The sequence below is a fragment of the Sphaerodactylus townsendi genome, linkage group LG03 (genome assembly GCF_021028975.2).
Source record: "Sphaerodactylus townsendi isolate TG3544 linkage group LG03, MPM_Stown_v2.3, whole genome shotgun sequence".
Lineage (NCBI taxonomy): Eukaryota > Metazoa > Chordata > Lepidosauria > Squamata > Sphaerodactylidae > Sphaerodactylus > Sphaerodactylus townsendi.
The window spans coordinates 141697414-141717398 of NC_059427.1; the positions used below are offsets into that span (position 1 = coordinate 141697414).

At 43.9% G+C, this 19985-nt stretch overlaps 1 protein-coding gene across 3 annotated transcripts in view; it reads left to right on the forward strand.

Annotated features, from left to right (window-relative positions):
- FMNL3 (formin like 3) overlaps positions 1–19985 on the forward strand; it is a 112139-nt gene that overhangs the window by 37173 nt on the left and 54981 nt on the right. For all 3 annotated transcript variants that reach the window (XM_048492234.1, XM_048492232.1, XM_048492233.1), the window contains exon 2: positions 18840–18923. In XM_048492234.1, the coding sequence (XP_048348191.1) occupies positions 18840–18923 (84 nt within the window). The remainder of the gene's footprint in view (positions 1–18839; positions 18924–19985) is intronic.

Consider the following 19985-nt stretch of genomic DNA (forward strand, 5'->3'; position numbering starts at 1 on the left):
CAATGAAAGGGAGCCACAGGATTGGATTTCCCCAAAATGCTGATTTTTTTCCAGTCTTTTTCAGGCCTATTTGGCCTGCCACTTTTTTTAAAAAGAAAGAAAACCCCTCTCCCCTTCCTCCCTCACCTGCAGCCTGGCTGGGTTCAGCATTGGCCTATGTGGACTCTGGAGGTGGCATGTGCAGTGCTAATCTTGGCCTGGCCAAGTCTAGCTTTAAACTGGGCTCTTTGCCTCTGAAGTCCACACTGTCCAGGCTCAGCCCAGTGTTGAACTGTGGGCTTAGCCTGTCTGCATCCAGCTTTATATTGCTGGCTCCTTTGAAGGGCACATGGACTTTGGAAACAGAGCCAGCATGATAAAGATGGACCCAGCCAGGCCAAGCCCGGTGTTCAACTGTAACTCGACCTGGCTGGGTCCAGCTTTATACAGCTGGCTCTGCCTCCAAAGTCCACATGACTTGTAGAGCCTGCAGCCTAAAGCTGGCCCTAATCAGGTTATGCCTGCAGTTCAACATTGGGCTCAGCCCGGTCAGGTCCAGCTTTAAACTGCAGGCTGCACCCAACTCTAAAATCCAGATGGGTCTTGGAGGCAGCAGGTGGTACTGGTTCAGCTCTGCTCTGCCTGTTGCCTCCCAGACACATGTGGAGTCCAGAGGCAGGTGTATTTTTGGGTCTGGAGTTTAATAACCCAGATATTTTAAAGAAACTTTAAAAAGCTGATATACTGTACGTTTTGGCATTTTTTGAAAATTTCCAGTTTCTAATAAACCTGAACCTGAAAAATATCAATATATTTTTGCCCACCTCTACTTTGAGGATGCTTATGTTCTTTTAAACTATTTGCATCTCTCCTGGAGTTGCACTGATAATTAATGAAAATGGACTCTTGGTGCCCTTATTGCTGCTAAAAGATTTATATTAGAACTGTTATGTCCATCTCCAGTAACCCAGTGGTCTAAAGACCTTACAGCTGTATCAATGCTTGAATGTATAGCGTATAGGCAACAATTGCACACAGACATATTTTTAGATATTTGGAAGTCTTTTGTAGATGTTTATCTATATTCAGCACCATTGTCGTACATTTTATTTTTTTATTTCTTTCTGTTTGGGGTAAAAGAAATGTGAATTAAAAAAAAAACCCTAACAGTCTTCAAGGGGAGGTTACTACCGTAGCATCTCCTTCCTGACTAGCTGGATTATTCCAGTTTTTCCTCTTATAAGCCCTTTTGTATCCAGTGGCAGCTGACCTTGCTGGTTTAGGAAGGACATAGCTAAGGCAATGTTTGGCGATGTACAAACAAATCTATTGCTGAGAGACATACATTTTCCCCTGGCCACAGTTGTACTGAAAGCAGGTAGCAGGCTGGCTTGGTGAAGATCTCCGTCATGCATATGGAGAAGACCAGAGTAAGCCAAAGGCTGCAGTACAAGTAGATGGCTGAGGTCAAATGAGTGCATTTGTTTCTGAGATTAGTATTGTGCGGATGTCCTTCAAGAGGAGATAATGTCAACACGTACAACAAAAGTTACTTTCAGATTCTTAGGAACGAGTCTGCCACTCGATAAAATGCTTGTCGTTGTTCCAGATTTTTCTGTTCATTCCCAAATTGTGTGCATACTCCTTTTTACCAACTTCATAAAATATTAGACATAAAACATTATACGATTCATAAACATTAGACAGAAGGATTCTTGTGCTTTAGAATATGTGCACTGGGAAGAAAAGAAGAGCAATATTTTTCAATAGAACACTGAGACCAGCAAAGCAAAGTCAGCTAAAAAAGATTTGGGGGTTAGTTGTTTTGCCAAACCAAACATGACTATTTTGTGGATCTTGCAGATATAAGATGTTGTGAGGATTTGTTTCTTCAATTGGAAGGCTGTCAGCCAAGAGGACTAGTGTAACCCTGTCTCCTATCATTCATTTGTAACTTCCAAGGAATCTGAGACCTTGCAGGTGTGCAAAACTAGAACAAAACTAGATGTTCTCTATGTACAGGGATTGTGGAGGATTCAGTTGTACTTTTTATCCCCATTATGTTGTTTTCAATGGAAGGTGCTCTCAAGTGTACACATTAATAAAAATTCCACTGAAAACAATACAAAGCAGTAGACCATATATGTACTGAGGTAAGCATCTGAATACACACCTGATTTACCATACAGTCCTTAAAACTGCAAGGGAGCATTCTTTGTAGTTCAGCATTTATAGGGTAGTTTTAACCCCAATTGGTTTTAACTAGGACATTCCCCCCCCACACACACACACACATTTGATGGCTCATTTAGCAACAAACAATTCCTTCTCATCTAGGCCCCACTCTAAAGAGAAGCAAGTTAGTCCAGTTCTTTTGGGTAAGGGCTCAGCTCACTACACTTGGAATACCTCTGTACTTTCTCTTCACTCTACAGGAATTTTCTCCAGCTATGGGCATAGAGGAGACTGCTTAAGTAGGTGGTGCACCATAAACATTTCTGTGGCATTATGGCCCCAAAAGTGCAGTCAGTAGTCTGTTTGAAAGAGGTGCCCAGGCCTTCCATCCTGGTTACCATCTGTGTAGGATGGCTTTGAGATTTAAGGCAAGATGCAGAGTGTGTGAGTTAGCATAGAGACTGTACCGGAGTGGGACATCCCTCTTGGTTTCCACTTTGATAAGTGCAATTCCTGTAGAAGTGGGGAGGGGGAGGGGACAAGTGGTTAGGATTGCCAGCTCCAAGGTAGGTGGAGATTTTGTGGGTGGAGCCTGAGTAGGGTGAGGTTTTGGGAGGGCAGGAACTTCCCTGGATATAATGCCATAGAGTCCACCTTACAAAACAGCCATTTTGTCCAGGTGAACTGATCTCTATCATCTGGAGCTCAGTTGCAATCTGTAGAAATCACCAGACATTACCTGGAGGTTGGCAACCCCACAAGTGGCACAGTAAGATGGGCAGGTGGGTCCAGCTGCAATTGGGGGGCATACTGTAAACTTGAAAGTGCAAAAGCAGTGCTGTATTCTGTTAACAATTTAGCAGGCACTTTGGTTCCCTCCCTATACTGATGCCCACTATGTCCTCACTTTATAGTTTGGTGCAGGGGTCTGCAACCTGCGGCTCTCCAGATGTTCATGGACTACAATTCCTATCAGCCCCTGCCAGCATGGCCAATTGGCCATGCTGGCAGGGGCTGATGGGATTTGTAGTCCATGAACATCTGGAGAGCCGCAGGTTGCAGATCCCTGGTTAGGGGATTGATAATTATTTATTTCTTGTGTAATGTACAAAATACTTAAAATGTGAGTCTATTGAGAGCCAATGCAGTGGGGGTACAGTGAAGCTGGTGTTCTCCTTGCACTTAGGTAGCCCAAGGTTAAGAAGGAGTTTGAACCTATCTGGCAAATAGCCATCTCTCAACTTCAGCTCTTCATCTGCACAACATCTGTTAGAACTGCATGCTTCACAGGGCTGACACAATGGCCGAGGCAAGAACTGTGACCTCTTTTGCAAGTGAAAAACATTCATATTATGGTTGTTATCAATGCATAAAATGCTTAATGTTGGGCTGGCCAGTCATTAGATTAACAAGCTAGAAAGGAGAACAACAGGTCCACCCAGTTATTATTTACAGCAGGGGTGTCCAACTCTGGCACCCCAGATGTTCATGGACTACAATTCCCATCAGCCTGATGGGAATTGTAGTCCATGAACATCTGGGGCGCCAGAGTTGGACACCCTTGATTTAGAGGATTAGGGGATGCTGGGAGTCTGCCTTTACTTCCAGGAACAGTTTTGTTTTGGAGGTGTTTAGAATGTTCCATTTATCTGCTGCCCCACCATCCCACACCTTCCAGACCACCTTTTTAAAATGTAATTTTAAAAACATTGTGTAAGATCCTTGGAGTCTTTGGAATGGCATAGGAATATAAATATGTAAAATGGAAGCAATATATAACAACCTGCCTATCAAATGCAGGACTGTAGTAAGAATATCTTTGAATGCTCTTAAGTACCATGTAAATAAGTGCTAAATACAGGAAACCACACTGTTTTGATCTGGGCATCCCTGAGAATATCTTCATTTTAGTTCTCCTAGTCTTTAAGGACCTCAGGTGCATGCAGTCTTCGTTTGGGTTGGGACTGTGATGTATGAAGTGAGGGAATTCAGGCCTCTCCCCCCACCCCCCACCCCCCACCCCCCGCCTTCCCACCACACAAACACACTTTTGACTTTAAACCTGACTTTAAACAACTGCGATGAGGCTTATTTTATGTTGGGGGAAAGTGGGGGGTGGACTAGGTCTCTGTCAACACAGACAGCAGATAACCTGCCAAATCTCTTTCTGGCTTATACCACTTTAGAAAGCAGAGTAGGTCATTGTAAACTAGCATGTTTGGGAGGAAGCTAGACCAAGTATTTTAAGGTTGGTTTCACTAACCTTCAGAAAGGCCACAATGGCCATTACTTGCCTCAGGGACTTCTGTGTTGTGGCCCGAGAGCTGTGAGATCCACTGTGACCCTTCTTTTCGGTCATTTGAGGCAAAAGCCTGGAAATGTTTTTTATCTAGGATAGCCTTTGAACTAATATTTTTAGGGTCTTAATTATCCAGGCTGCTTTTGTTTTAAAATCACTGTTACAGTTCGTTTTAGTGCTGTTGAATAGTCATTACCTATTTTATTATTTCTAATGATTAATACTGCTTTTATTTTGTATTCTTCTTTGGAATTTGTTGAAGAGCAGCTTAGAAATTTTAATAAATACATATGTAAATAAATAAAACACAGTCTTTGTCCCCTCCTTCAATACCAGGTGGTATAGTATTAGTACCTGTGTTAGTACCTGTATGGCCAATTACCCACTGGCACAGAGGTACGCAGTGGGACAGGAAGCATGCAAAAGAAGAGGTGCATAAGGGCAACATTTCTTGTCCCGATGCGTCTTGCCCCGTGTTTTCTTCTTGCTTTCCCTGGGGAAAGCGAGAGCACTTCTGGAGCAACTTTTCATGCCAGAGCAGGGCATGGCCGGGGAACGCCGGCAGTGGGTAATTTATTTATTTTATTTATTTATTGTTTCGGCTTTTATACCGCCCCATCCCCGAGGGGCTCTGGGCGGTGGCCTAGTTTGACCTAGGTTTTTACTGTGGGGCAAATAGTGACTTCCTGCAGCCATTTTGGATCAGGAAAATTGCACAAGGGAGGAAGGCTAAACATTCCCATCCTCTCATGCAATAGTCCCAATTTGAATCAGGCCCCGCCCTGTGCCCTTGATTTTTAGGGGAAATTTGCTGTAGCTCTATTAATGAAAGTCCCAGTGCCTCTCTTGTTTGAAGCAAGAGTAAGAATGCCTGCGGTTCAAGTTTCCACTTGGCCAGGAAACTCACTGGATGCAACTCGAACCAGTCATCCATCTCCCAGCCTAATCTACTCCACAAGGTTATTGTCAAGATAAAATGATGAAAGAACACCGTCTTTTCTGCCTTAATTCCTTGGAGGGTGGGGAGCAGACAAAAATCAAATAAACATGTTAAAAGTTTTTATATGGAAAGGAGCCTCTAATCATGTGATCCTCTTCCTGTAATAGTATTTAACTGGGACAGTCACAGAACAGGGTGGTGGAAGGGAAGTCAAGGGGAGGAGCTGCAGGTCAGTGGTAGGGCAGCTCCACTGGATGTCAAAGGTCTCAGATTCAGTCCCCATCATCTCCTATTAAAAGGCTCAGATAGAAGATGATATGAAAGATCTCAGCCTGAGACACTGGAGGGCAGGGGCGTAATGCCCATTGGGCAAGGTGGGCATCTGCCCAGGGCACCACCTTGTGGGGAGCATTGAAATGCAGGGTTGGTTTTTGGGTATTTTTAGTGGTTTTCCATTGTTGGCCTGCAGGGGGCACAGTTTTTAGGCTAGTGGCACCAAAATTTCAGCGTATCATCAGGGGACTGTCCTTATGCTACCCCCCAGGTTTGGTGCAGTTTGGTTCAGGGGGGCCAAAGTTATGGACCCTCAAAACTGTAGCCCCCATTTCCTATTAGCTCCCATTGAAAACAATGGGGGATGGGGCATTCCCTTTGGGAGTCCATAACTTTGGACTCCTTGAACCAAATCTCACCAAACTTGGGGAGTAGCACAAGGACAGTCTCCTGATGATACGCTGAAATTTTGATTTGTCTAAAGATGCACCCCCTGCACACACCAATGCCCTGGTGCAAAACAAATTTGGTTGTGGTGGAGTGGCCGCCCATGGTGGGCGGGGGGGGCATCCAACTCAGGTTTTGCCCAGGGCTACAGTTTGCCTCGTTACGCCCCTGCTGGAGGGCCATTCCCAGTCAGTGTAGACATCACTGACTGGAGTAGACCAAGAGTCTCACAGTAGAAAGCAGCTTCACATATTCATTTGTAAATAATAAAGTGTGTAGAGGAATAATTACAAGATCTTTTGTGTCCCATAACACGTTACAGTAGGACCACTGGATCCAGTCTCTAGACTCTTAAATACCATGTAAATAAGTGCTAAGTACAGGAATAAGTGCTAAGTCAAATCAAACCTGGAATCAAACCGGGTTTGATTCCCTGCTCTGCCTGTCTGAGCTGTGGAGGCTTATCTGGGGAATTCAGATTAGCCTGTGCACTCCAACACACGCCAAATGGGTGACCTTGGGCTAGTCACAGCTTTTCGTAGCTCTCTCAGCCCCTCCCACCTCACAGGGTGTTTGTTGTGAGGGGGGAAGGGCAAGGAGATTGTAAGCCCCTTTGGGTCTCTTACAAGAGAGAAGGGGGGATATAAATCCAACTCTTCTTCTCCTTCTCCTTCTTCTTCTTCAGTAGTACTTGGCCTTTGTGATGAATAAGATTCCCAGACAGCCATTCCCCTCCACCCCATCTTCCCACCATACCCACTCTGCTTGGCTACTTCTTTCAAATGCAGGGTGTGCCTCTTTATCCCTGGGAGACAATCCAAATTGGATCTGTTCTGGTTTGTTAAGCACAAGTGTATGTGTGTTTTGGCAAATACAAGGTCCCTTTTCATCTTCCTTCACATCCACAGGGTGTGGGGACAGGGCACAGTAATTTTGTTTGGGGAAATATATTGTGCCTTTTGTTTGGGGTTTATAGCAGGCAGACATTTGTGTCAGTGCAGCTCCATGGTTTGGGGAAGCAGATTTTAAGCAGCTGAAAATACAGGCATTCTCCCCTCATCTCTTCCTTAAAACCCACCCCCAGCCCAGAGTGTCAGCTGATCAGCCAATGTCTTATTACCTTTCGGGCAGCAGCATTCTGCAACAATGCCATTTCTGTCTGCTTAACGGGAAAATTGCACTCCCCCTCCACACATCCTGCTTTTAAAAACATGCTGGAAAAAAGCCACCATCTGCTATTCTGTTTTTGTTTTTCCTTTTGCCCATTTCCTTTTGTTTTTCCTTTTTTCCTCCTTCCATCGGAGCTTAAAAGAATACTTCCCTCCCTAAACTACTTTTTTCTGATTCTAAAAAAGAAAGTACTCAAAAGCTGGTAGAAAGGAGCTCTATATGACGTTCCATTTCCTGTTCACGCCACAGTAACATTGTGGCTGGATTTTAACTTTACTAGGGAGAGATACTGATGGTTAGTATCATAATCAGCTAGCTGGAGTTCTGTAGAAAGGCTGATGGCGATACTTGCAGGGTTACTTCTGTGTCTCGCCCACGTTGTATAGGGCTGATTCACAAGACCTTGGAAGGATGCAGGGGTGAGGCTTTATTGGCTGATCCTGAGCATGTGGTACAATGGTTCTACTGATCCCCTTACTGTAAGGCAGGGGTGGCTAACTCTGGCGCTTCAGATGTTCATGGACTACAATTCCCATCAGCCCCTCCCAGTTGGCCATGCCAGCAGGGGCTGATGGGAATTATAGTCCATGAACATCTGAAGCGCCAGAGTTGGACACCTCTGCTGTAAGGGGAGGAGTTCTATCTGACCCTGATCACACCTCGCAACCCCTCAGCCTATTACAACACTTAGCTACTTTCTCTTGTTTAAATAATGTCTGATGTAAAAATGCTTTCCCCATGGGACTTTGCATTCACACTGCACTTCATTTAAACTGGGTTGCTCCCTGTATATACCAGTAGTGTGGCCATAGTTGGTATGGCGATAGTCTGTAGTATGGGTGGGTGGTTGTACCGGCACACTAATGAAGCTAATGTGGCTGCTTTTCATGGGTGGCATCCCAGTTCATGTAACTGTGCAAGTGGAGAGCCTCAGTGAGTTCATTGGCCACATGTGAGTTCTTTCACCTTATCAGTGGTCTTAAGATACAGGCAAAAGGCTCTTTAATTCCCCCCTTTCCTACTATGAACAGCACCTTGGCCAGAATTCTTCCCTTGTAAGCTTTTGCCTCTTATTGCCAACCAAAGTGAATAGAGGGAGAACTCTGATGCAGAAAAGCATCAGAGGGGTTTAGCGGTGAGAATTCCCGGCTGCACAGGGATATTTTCCATGCTCACCCCGGGATATTTTGACCGTGCCAAAACGGCTATGGACTTGGTCCAGGAGAATGTTGGACTTGGTCCAGGGAGACCCATGTTGGAATCTCCACTCAGCCACGGAGCTTACTGGATAATCTTTTCCCAATCACTGTCTTTCTCTGTGAGCGAGCTCACTGTGTTGTGAGAATAATTTTAGAAGGGAGAATCACTTATGCTGTCCTAGTTCCTTAGAGGAAAGGCAGGATAAAATGTGACAGACCAGAAAGGTTCCTGGGTCTTTTCTTCAGAAGGTAAGATACATAATCAACAGTTATTGTTGTAGCCAGCCAAAATTTGTGTTTGACATAACTGTACCTCTTCACAAGCTGTGGGAAGGGAAAAGCATCTTGTCTCTGATGTGTCAGAAGCATCCATCTAGAATTTTTGCAGTTATTAATATGTCAAGCTCCAGGCCTATCTACATGTTAATAGTCTGTGCAATCAGATGTGCACCTTGAATTCTGTGCTGTGAACTCAGTTCCCAGGCGTATGTTTGCCAGATTTGAAATGGAACCATGAAATGTGAGGAGGCTTTGACCTGACCCTATTTTCTTGACCTTGCCTGGAGGGATATGCTGTTTTCTCCATTGGAGAACCTAGGACAGTGGTGGCGAACCTTTGGCACTCAAGATGTTATGGACTACAATTCCCATCAGCCCCTGCCAATTGGCCATGCTGGCAGGGGCTGATGGGAATTGTAGTCCATAACATCTGGAGTGCCAAAGGTTCACCACCATGGACCTAGGATATCTCTGTCAGAAGGGTTGCCAACTCCAGTTTGCAAAATTCCTGGATATTTGGGGGTGGAACGTGGGACAGGTAGGGTTTGAGGAAGGGAGGGACCTCAGCAGAGTATGTCATATAGTGCACTTTTCAAAGTAGCCATTTTCTCACAGGAAACTGATGTCTGGAGATCAGTTGTAATTCCAGAAGATCTTCAGGTTCACAACCCTGCCTGTCAGTATGTGGAATTACACAACAATCTCTTAAAGCTGTTTCAGGTCAGAAAAATTGTGTGTGGGGAGGCTGAAATCCCTGCTCATGGGCTGGGAGCCTGATCCTAATTGGGCCCACTCACACATGGAAATTGAATTTCTAGAACAAACCATTTATTTATTTATTTATTTATTTATTTTTCTGAGCTGCCTTTCCACTCAACTTAGGGTCTCCAAGATAGCAAACATGAAAACAACATGAAAAGATATAAAATAAAGCACATAAACATATGAACGGGAGGAAGGGCCAATGAGAATCTGCGAAGGAATGTCGGAAAACAGAACATTTTGTTGTTGCTGTGGGCTTTCCAGGCTGTGTGGCCGTGGTCTGGTAGATCTTGTTCCTAACGTTTTGCCTGCATCTGTGGCTGGCATTTTCAGAGGTGTATCACAGAGAGAAGTGTGTTACACACTGTGTCCACACACACTGTGTAACATACTTCTCTCTGTGATACACCTCTGAAGATGCCAGCCATAGATACAGGCGAAATGATAGGAACAAGATCTACCAGACCACGGCCACACAGCCAGGAAAACCCACATCAGCTAGTTGAGTCTGGTGGTGAAAGCCTTCAACAATACACAGAATTTTTTTTCCCTTGCTGGCAGAAGGTAACAACACAGGGAGACAAATGAATCTCCCTAGGGAGTAGATTTTTTAGTCCTCCTGGCCACTGGCACAGAATGGGGAGGTAGAGTTGCCAGATCCAGGTTGAGTGCCTTTTAGTCTGCAGCTAATATGAACCTTTGCAAACTTAGAACATACAGTCTGTCCAGGCAGTTTTTCAGATATTACCCCCTTTATTTAGTGTAGTTCAAAGTTGTCCACTCTGATTCATAGTCATTCTTCAGCCGAGAAAGGTATTTTCTAAATTCTTCTGACTGATAGCCTTTAACTGGAGATGGGTTTGGGATTTCCTGCATGCCAAGTGTGTGGTTTACCACTGATCCTGTCTTGTTACCTGATGTGAAGTTAGAAAGGTGCTTAATATTAACATGTTTGTACATTTACCCAGAATTTTTTGCTCATCTTTCCTGACCCAAACAATAGCACAAGAGGAAATATGTGTCAGTGCCTTTCCGTGTCTGCGGTTAATAAAGCAAAGGAAGTGGGTTAAGATAGGAAACTGTGTCTCTGAGATGCAGCCACATTTGGTGTTGGTGAGATACTCATCTTAAGCACTAATATCTATTTGTAAACTGAAGGCATCATCAGGGAAGAACGGCCATATCAGCTGTGACTTAGGCAAGGTCAGCTTTGCAGCTCTGTGTCAAGGACTTGGATCCACTGATGATTTCTAGGACTATAACCTTCTCATCTTCCCCCTCCCACTGCAGCCAGAATACCTCTAAGAGCTGGTCCGTGAGATAAATAATTCCCAAGAACAGGAGAGGGGGTAATCAGAGAACTGCAGCAGAAGAGTGGTCAGAAATCACACACCACTCCCAGCTGTGGAAATCCTGTATTGAATACAACCCCAAATTTCTATTTTATCCTCACAACAACCCTGTGAGGTAGGGTTAGGTTGAGAGTATGTGGCTGGCCCAAGGTTACCCAGCAGGCATCTGTGGCATGAGTGGGGATTTAAACCTGGGTTTGACATAAAGTTTGACTTTAGTTATAGGTCATTTCCACATGGCAAAATTATACCTGTGCACCACCGTGTTTTTTTTTATCTGGGTCTATTTTATCCTGGGGTGTCCGTCTGCATGGCTTCCCGCTTTTTGAAGAAATCCATTGAAAACCAGGAGGAAATCCAATTTCTCTTGGGACTTCTATATTTACTTTGGAAGCACATCTGAGCATGCCTGGTGTCCCGCGTTCTGATTGGCTGTTGTTTTTTGAGTGGCAGCTGCAAGCATCTCTGAGCGTGCCCAGTGTCCTGTGTTCTGATTGGCTGTTATTTTTGAGTGGCAGCTTGAATGAACATCAGACAGGGAGATCAGGCAGCTGGGCAGGAAAAACTGGTCCTGCTCCCGATTGATTTTCGCATGGTAGCAGGCACAAGCAGGGCCACACCAGGATTTTTTTAAAAGAACCTCCAAACTGGCAATTTTTGGAAATCCTGGGGTAAGGGAATATCGTGGGACAACACTGGGGCAGACCCACTTTAGCACCTGAACCGCCGGAACCGTGCAGAATTCTTGGCTGCACAGGTGTATTTTTCTTGCTCAACCCAGGATATTTTGACTGTGCGGAAACAGCCATAGTTGTTTCTATGCTGCTGCTGTTGCTTTGAGGTTGAATTTAGTTGGGATATTTTTAATTGCTTTGCTTTTAATCTTTTAAACACGTTTCCTCAAGAGTTCTCTACCAAGAGTATGGGTTAGTTTTGTATAGATAAACAAATACCGTTAATCAGAAAATGGAAAACTGCAGGAACTAACAATTTCCATTGTCTTGTTATCTTGAGTCTCAGTGAGAAAAGGAGCTTATACATAAATAAACCAGAGGGAGTAAAATCCACTGGCATTAGGGTCACTGGGTGAAGGCGCTTTGGAAATATCTCCAATGGGTGGGAGCAGTTAGATCACAGATGAGATAACACCTGATCAGACAGAGCTGGTGAATTTGGCCTTTTTTCAGTCAGAATCAATTCCCACCTTTATTGTGCCCAGACAGTACACAGCCTAGGATGTTGTGGGTTTTCCCGGTTGTATGGCCATGTTCCAGTAGTATTTTCTCCTGACGTTTCCTGCATCTGTGGCTGGCATCTTCAGAGGAAAACCCACAACATCCTAGTGATTCAGGCCGTGAAAGTCTTCGACAATACATAGTACACAGTCTCTTCCCTCAGCAGATTTGTTAAGTTTTCTTTACAGTTTTCTTAAGCTTTCTGTCTGTCTCTAGGCCATTCACTACAGTTTTGACCATGTGGTCTATGTCCATCTTGTGGCTGTAATAATGCATAATTTTAAGTGCTTGATATATTTTAAAATATTAAGTAATTAGTGTAGTTAATGTTCCAAAATGTGTCAGCGTTACAACTCCCTTACTCCACTTCTTTCTTTCTTTCTTTCTTTCTTTCTTTCTTTCTTTCTTTCTTTCTTTCTTTCTTTCTTTCTTTCTTTCTTTCTTTCTTTCTTTCTTTCTTTCTTTCTTTCTTTCTTTCTTTCTTTCTTTCTTTCTTATTTATTTATTTATTTCCCGCCCAATCCCCAAAGGGCTCTGGGCGGGTTACAACAAGCTTAGAACATTAAAATATGGCACTCAGCTCAAACTGGCTGAACACATCATTAACAACCAGCGACCCATGCTGGAAAATGATGCTCTTCTCACAGTCAATGGGAGGCAAACCTTTTCTTGCCCAAAGACAGCCTCCAACTGGGGCCTGCAACAAACCAAGATCTGTCCTCATATCCACTCATTCACCTGTTCATTTGCCAATGCTATACATGCCCTCCAATGTCAGCATCGCCCTTCCACTCGAACACTGCACATATAGCACAGTCCCTCCTGACTGAGCGACTGCACAGACTTCAGCTGTCCCTTCCTGACTGACCGCTCCCTCTTTTTCTCCAGTCTTCACTGAGTTCGTCAATTTTATTTGAGTTCTTCTTAGCTAAGTCTGATTTTCAAGGTAGATCCATTAAGACACAAGTCTTATTTATTCACTGGGGCTTATTCCAAAGAAGTGCTTAGATTTATAACCATAGCCCCCCCCCCCCCCCCCCAGAAACTGACATGAAATCTCAAGATTGCCCTGACTTTTAATTTGAATAATGATGTAAAGGATGGCCTTGCCTGTTTTTACTTACATCTCTGCAAGTGAAAGGACTAGTTTACTATTTTTAGGAGAACAAAGCTGAAAATTGAGAACAGAGGCTTGAAATATTTCTATGTAATTAAGGTTCCCTGAAGGTCCACTAAAGGCCATGCCTTTGTTTCAAAAAATTTTTTCCAGGAAGTGGAGAACCACAATCTATACACAGACCATTAAGACTAATGGAAGCAATATACACTACACAGTGCTCAAATCTTCCATCCAAAAACAGAATTGTGGGGACTTTACCTCATAAGCATGTGTATGTAGAAAGGTGCATGTGTGTGTGGAATTTATATAATTTTCCATACCATAAATATTTGAAGCAGCGTACAATAAACCCACAATGTTTTTTTGAAAACCTGTCAAATATTAGAATTCTGCAATCCAGGGGTGGGAGGGGGCTGAATCCAAACTGGAAGTGGTGGAAGAGTTGTGCTGTCATCCATGCCACCAGTGCCCTGCAAATTGGTACATCACCCAAACCTGGAAGCTGGCTTTGCGGCAGCTGACCAGCATCACAAGTGCCCGTACTAGAATGGAGGGGAGTGTTCCAGGGTTGTTAGTTAGCTTTGGCTACAAAAAGAACAATCTAATCCAAATCTGCATAATTGGCACACACACACACAAAAGAGAAATCATGTAATTTTTTAGAAATTATTTAAAAATCTATATTAAACAGTGAAACAGATATAACAACTGGTTCTGGTGGGTTTTCCGGGCTGTGTGGCCGTGGTCTTGCGGATCTTGTGGTCGGACACAGTTTGTAACAGACTTCCCTCTATGATACAACTCTGAAGATGCCAGCCACAGATGTAGGCGAAACGTTAGGAACAAGATCCACCAGACCACGGCCACACAGCCTGGAAAACCCACCTGAACCAGCTGAATCCGGCCTTGAAAGCCTTCATAAGAACATAAGAACATAAGAGCAAGCCAGCTGGATCAGACCAGAGTCTATCTAGTCCAGCTCTCTGCTACTCGCAGTGGCCCACCAGGTGCCTTTGGGTGGCCCAGGTGCCTTTGGTGGCCCACCAGGTGCCTTCGACAAGATATAACAATAATTCCCAACAACACAAATATGTGATCCAATTTAATAAGGTGAATATCGGTATTGAAACCTCAGCTAATCAAATAGATAAATACATAGAAACATATTTTTAAAAACTCATTAAATGCAGTCAGAAGTCCAGCAGGTGAATATAGTGTATAGTTGTGATATCCAACTCCACTCATAAACTGATCTGTTTATTCTAGAATTGAATAAATGTTTATAAATGTTCTGATCTTTCCCTTTTTGGTTCCGTTAGCTCCCAAAGGACTTTCTGTCCAGGAACACACACACACACACCCTTCTGCAGCACAGACTTATGCCAGCCCAAAAGGTGGTGTAAGTAATTTTTCATTATGGGTTTTCCCAGGGAAGAAAGGAGTTTCTCCTTCTACTCCAGCACCTGCACTGCCAGTTGCTTCTTTGGAGGCAGCATGACGGCACCATCCCTGGCCACTGCTGTACTACTTCCCCTTTGGATTGGGCTTTTAAGTCTACAATCTCTAATAAATATGAAAATGTATAATTATGACATTAAACACCTGCCCCACTCTTTTACTTTGGCTTGCTAATTTCTGCATGTTGAATCATGGCAAGTCTCTGTAAATAGACGTTTCAACTGACTGAGGCCGAGAAGTCTCTTAATTTATGTATCCATCAATCACACTCCGGTACAGTTGAAACTGTGAGCAAAGTGTCAACTTCATGTCTTTAAAAAACTGCATATGAATTGGAAACATTAACTATTCTGATTCTAGGGATCATGACTACAGAGGGCTTTTTTGGATTTCAGAATGCCTAGAGGTACTCCTTTCCTCATGCTGCTTCCTGCCCTTCCCAGCATGATGTAGCCCTTTTCTGCACATGGCTCTTACTCCATATTTTAGGTGTTGTTGATTCAGTAATTTTCCACAAATTTTGTCTGCATGTCTCCCTTTGCAATATCGCTTCCTGTTTACTTTAATCAGTTTCATTTTGTCCGCATTGGAAGAGATGGAGGCGTCACAACATTTGTGATGTCATGGATGATCACGATGGGCGTACCCCCCCTCACCCTATCTTTTTAAGGGGTTGTGCATGCCCACTAGCCATGATGTGATAAATCACTAAAATGCTAATGTGCTTGTTTATTCCCTGTTCAGACCACTGATTGGTCACTGCATCCATGCATCTCTTTTTGAAAACCTATCTTCCATGTTTCAGCTTGGTGACCTTGGGCTAGTCACAGCTTTTTGGAGCTCTCTCAGCCCCACCTACCTCACAGGGTGTTTGTTGTGAGGGGGGAAGGGCAAGGAGATTGTAAGCCCCTTTGAGTCTCCTACAAGAGAGAAGGGGGGATATAAATTCTTCTTCTTCTTCTTCTTCTTCTTCTTCTTCTTCTTCTTCTTCTTCTTCTTCTTCTTCTTCTTCTCCTCCTCCTCCTCCTCCTCCTCCTCCTCCTCCTCCTCCTCCTCCTCTCCAGAAAACAGAAGTGTCAGGGTGGGTGAAATTGGTGAAATGCCAGAGTGCACAGCATGGTATAACCCTGCAATGTGCAGCATGTGGAAGTTTATGTGAATCTGCAACATATCTGGCTGGGTTCCACTTCACATTCCTATCACAACTTCAACATTTTTTTGGAGTGAGGTTAAAATCGATCTTCAATGAGTTGAATTCCAGCACCCATGGGAAAGATCAGCAGCTCTTTGGGAATCCCTAGTTTTTTTTCAGTGGCACTGAGAAGATTAGTACCGTACTCACATGTTCATTCACACCAGCACTCTATCAGGGGAAAAATATATGGAATACCAAGGAAAAACGTAGCATTTTATCAGCGAGCTGCATTTTAAATCTCATGCAGAAAACGCCATAGAGAGGGGGAAGTGTTTTTCCCTCAGTTATATCTACCACCTCAGAGAAGTTTATTTACCAGCAAATCCTGCCAACAACTTCACCTAATCCACAGGACCCCTGTAGCCCAAAACGTGGCAAAAAAAGGAACTTTTAAAAATAATGCAGGTCTTTGGGTTCAAAACTACTCCTCTTGGACAACCACGGGCAATACCTTTTATGCATGATGTCTCTCACTGCTCTATTTGTCGCCAGTTCACTCTTAAGGCAAAACATGGTAGAGCTTCCTGCCTAAAAGCAACACTTTGGGGGAAAGCTTTATTTGGTGCAGCTTGAGAAAAAGATCTAAGCTACTGCTAATGGACAGATCTGAGCATCCTCTTAGCCACTACTAAGCATCCACTACTGAGCATCCCTTTAGCCACTACTAATGGACAGATCTGAGCATCCTCAGTTTCAATGATTCCGAGACTAAACCTGGCCATCCTGGATCTGACCAAGACTACAGGAAAGACCACAAGCTCAGTCCCTATGCCCCCAGAGTGCTTCTCCTTGGAGCCACAGTTTAAAAAGGCTCAGCACAAACACTTTAAAAAGTTTCCCAAATCAAAACAATTGTCTATCCTTTCCTGGATCATTCTGGAACCATCCATGTACTCTCCCAGTAAAGACCTGCTTCAGCATGCCATATATTCAGCCTCTCCGCCCCATGTTTCTAAATGAACTGTACAGGTGTGTCAATATGAGATGAGAGTGGAGTGATCAAGACAAGATGAACATGCCACAGATGCTGGAAACGGAGGCCTGTTATGCATGCTCTGCTTACCCCAAGCTTGCCTGCTCCACAGTGAGGATTCCCCATGTTTCTCTGGCTACATGTAAGGAAGTGCCTGCTGCTTGCTTTGATTCAAGGTGTCATTCCCTCTGTCCTGCTTCTGGGTCATTTAAGGAAGTAACAGTGATTTGTGCCTCCTTTGAACCCTTTTAGATTTTTAAAACTATGTTAATGTTCTATTGCTGCTGTGATAGAATGCTGGTATTAATTTTTTTTAAAAATACACCATCAATCCCCTGGAAGTGCCTACGAAGGAGCATTCAAGACTGCTCCTCCATGGGTGGGAGAAAGTGGCAAATGCAAAGCAAGGCCAAAGAATGCTGGGGCTGTTTTACTTTTCATGCGCAGGCAGGGAAAACTTCACACTTTTCCTGCTCTTCAGAATAGCGGGGCTTCCGGGATCTGTGGTGTGGTGAGTTTTAGCTGTGTCCATAACCAAAATTCTGCCCTGAAGGAAATGAGCGCTCACTTTGAGGCAGACCAAAAGTGCATAACAGATCTATGTTTTATTTTTTGAATGTTAGTGTGCGATGGAGATAGAACCAATGGTTTGGAATTGAGATATTTGGTGGCAAATGATGTTAGATGTAATCCCTGGACTTCTGCCGGGGGAGGTTTGGCTCTCTAATCCATTTGTGTTTGACCCACTCCCATTGAACTAATGGTGCCATCCTAAGCAGAGTTACACTTTTCCAAGTCAATTAAAGTAAAGGGGCTTACAATGATGTAACTCTGTTTAGGCTTGCACTATCAGCTTCCTATTCTGCTACTTGTGCATAGGAGAGAGAGGTTTAACGTTGGTGGCGGTAGGGTCTCTGTTGGAAGCAATTTAGACTAATGCAGTCTGGGCCTTTTGCCTTTCCAAAGTCACTCTCATCAGTTCTAATTCCTTCCTCTTTAAAACAAAACTGACATTGTTGAGTTTCCACCCTCCTTACATTTCCAAGGAGTCAGAGAGCAAGTGAGTCAGAGTCTGCAGGCTTCTTAATCTGGCAGGTAGCCTGCCTTCTAAGTGGAGCCGGCCCTGTGTAAATCAGTCCTGATTGTGCGTAAATGGTACAGTGGGATATATGGGTGTTGGCGAGGTTTAAAGGAATAAATATGTATGCCCAAAAGATGAGCAGATTTGTGAATGGTACAAAAAAATCTATACGAAGCCAAGAAATGGTTCCAAGGAAGATAGAAAAGAGTATGTATAAATGCTGATACAAAGGAAAGAGCGGGAGAGTATAGGTATGTTTTAGAATGGTACAAGAAACAATATGTATGATTGTGTGCATGCCAGAGGCATATCTAGGGAAAATGTAGCCTGGTGCAAAATATGAGTCCCCCACCCCCACCCCATATGGGTGGCTGCCCTCCCCTACCACGACCAATCAATGTTTTTTGGAAAGCAATTTGAGTTCCTACTCACAGTTTGAAGAACTAAGCATTCTTGGTAAGACCTCAGAGTAGGAGTCTAGACTGGGGGGAAGGAGGTGGGGCATGGGGGCGATTTTCTGCCCCCCATGTGACTAAATGGCTTCCACCCAGGGACATTTGACCCCATATGTCCCCCTGGGTGGTACACCCCTGGTGCATGCACATGTGAGATAATTATTAGAGAAAGTATGTGTCAGTGCTTATTTGTAAAAGAAGAGGTCTGAGGGTTTGCTGGTGCCAGCAATGTTGCAACCACCTTGGCTTGCCCGTGTTTACATTCTGGTAACTCTGGTAGTGCTGATTAGCTTTTGGAGGTTGCTACCTGTTGGGGGGCAGAGATACAGATGTGGCCTTCTCCCCACTCTGCCAGGCGAAGTTCCTGCATCTGATAAAGTAATTCTTGCAACAGTAATTGTGCAGAAAAAAACCTGAGAATTCCTCCCTACCTGTTCTTCTCCTCAGAGTTCCATGAATCTCCCTCCTGACAAGGCCCGTCTCCTGCGGCAATATGACAACGAGAAAAAATGGGACCTTATTTGTGACCAGGTAAGATAGGGCTGACATGGGGAAAGGTTCTGTCTTGTCTTCAAAGCTAGATATCTTAAAATATCAGGGCTGCTGTCGCAAACTATTTTATGTCCCCTTGAGCTAGTTAACTTCCTTCAGAGTGGGCAGGTTACATTCCCATATCAGAATACATTCCTTCATTTGGCTGTTGAGTGTGTTGGCATTTTGGGCATAATGTCTCTTACTCACATGATGAATGGGTGAAACTTCACCATTGAACCCATCTGTGAGTCACAAACTCTGTGGTAAAAAATGGCTCTTTGTTTCATACTGTGCGTTCAGGGGTTTTAGTTCTGGAGAAATCATCTTGATGCGATGAAATGTTGACTGACATTGCAGTCATCATTCTTTTTGATATTCCAGAGGGCCATCATAACTACGAAAAAAGATGCTGAGGCATCTAAGGAGCATGACAAAGAAATTGTTACTGCTGTTCTCAAAGTGCGTTTTTTATATGTAGCTTGTGAATTGATGTGAATTGAATGAACCATGTGAATTGATGAACCTAGAACCTTTCTTCAAGCTTTGTTAGCCTAAAGGTAATCTGTTGGTTATTGTATTCACATGGTACATTGGCCAAGCTAATGAGAGCTTTCCTGTAGTTTCCAGGACTTCTAGGCCACCTGGGTGGGGTGGAAATTGCATCCCATCAGTTACTTAAAGAAACCCCAGAAGCCCCTAGGAATGTTGTAGCTAATTCTGCTCAAGGTGCTGAAGAGCAGAGGTTAGTAGAGAGGAGGAGGATCCTGGTGTTTCAACCCTCTCCACTCTTCTCACTGAGGCCTAGAAGGCCCTCTAGCAGTAGGAGCAGTTATGGCAACAGGTCAGGGGAAGGAGAAGTTCCACAGTTCTTAAGGAGAGAGTGCCAGGGAAGGAGAGAAAAAAGTTATAAAAATAACTGAAGACTATCCTCCATACAAGGCTATTAGTCAACATGAAAATAGAACTTGTCAGGGCTAAATTGAGAGTGTACTAAATTTAGCCTGGTAGTGGATTCTCCACCTTAAGGTCCCTGAAATGGTCTAATCCTTGAGGTGGTAT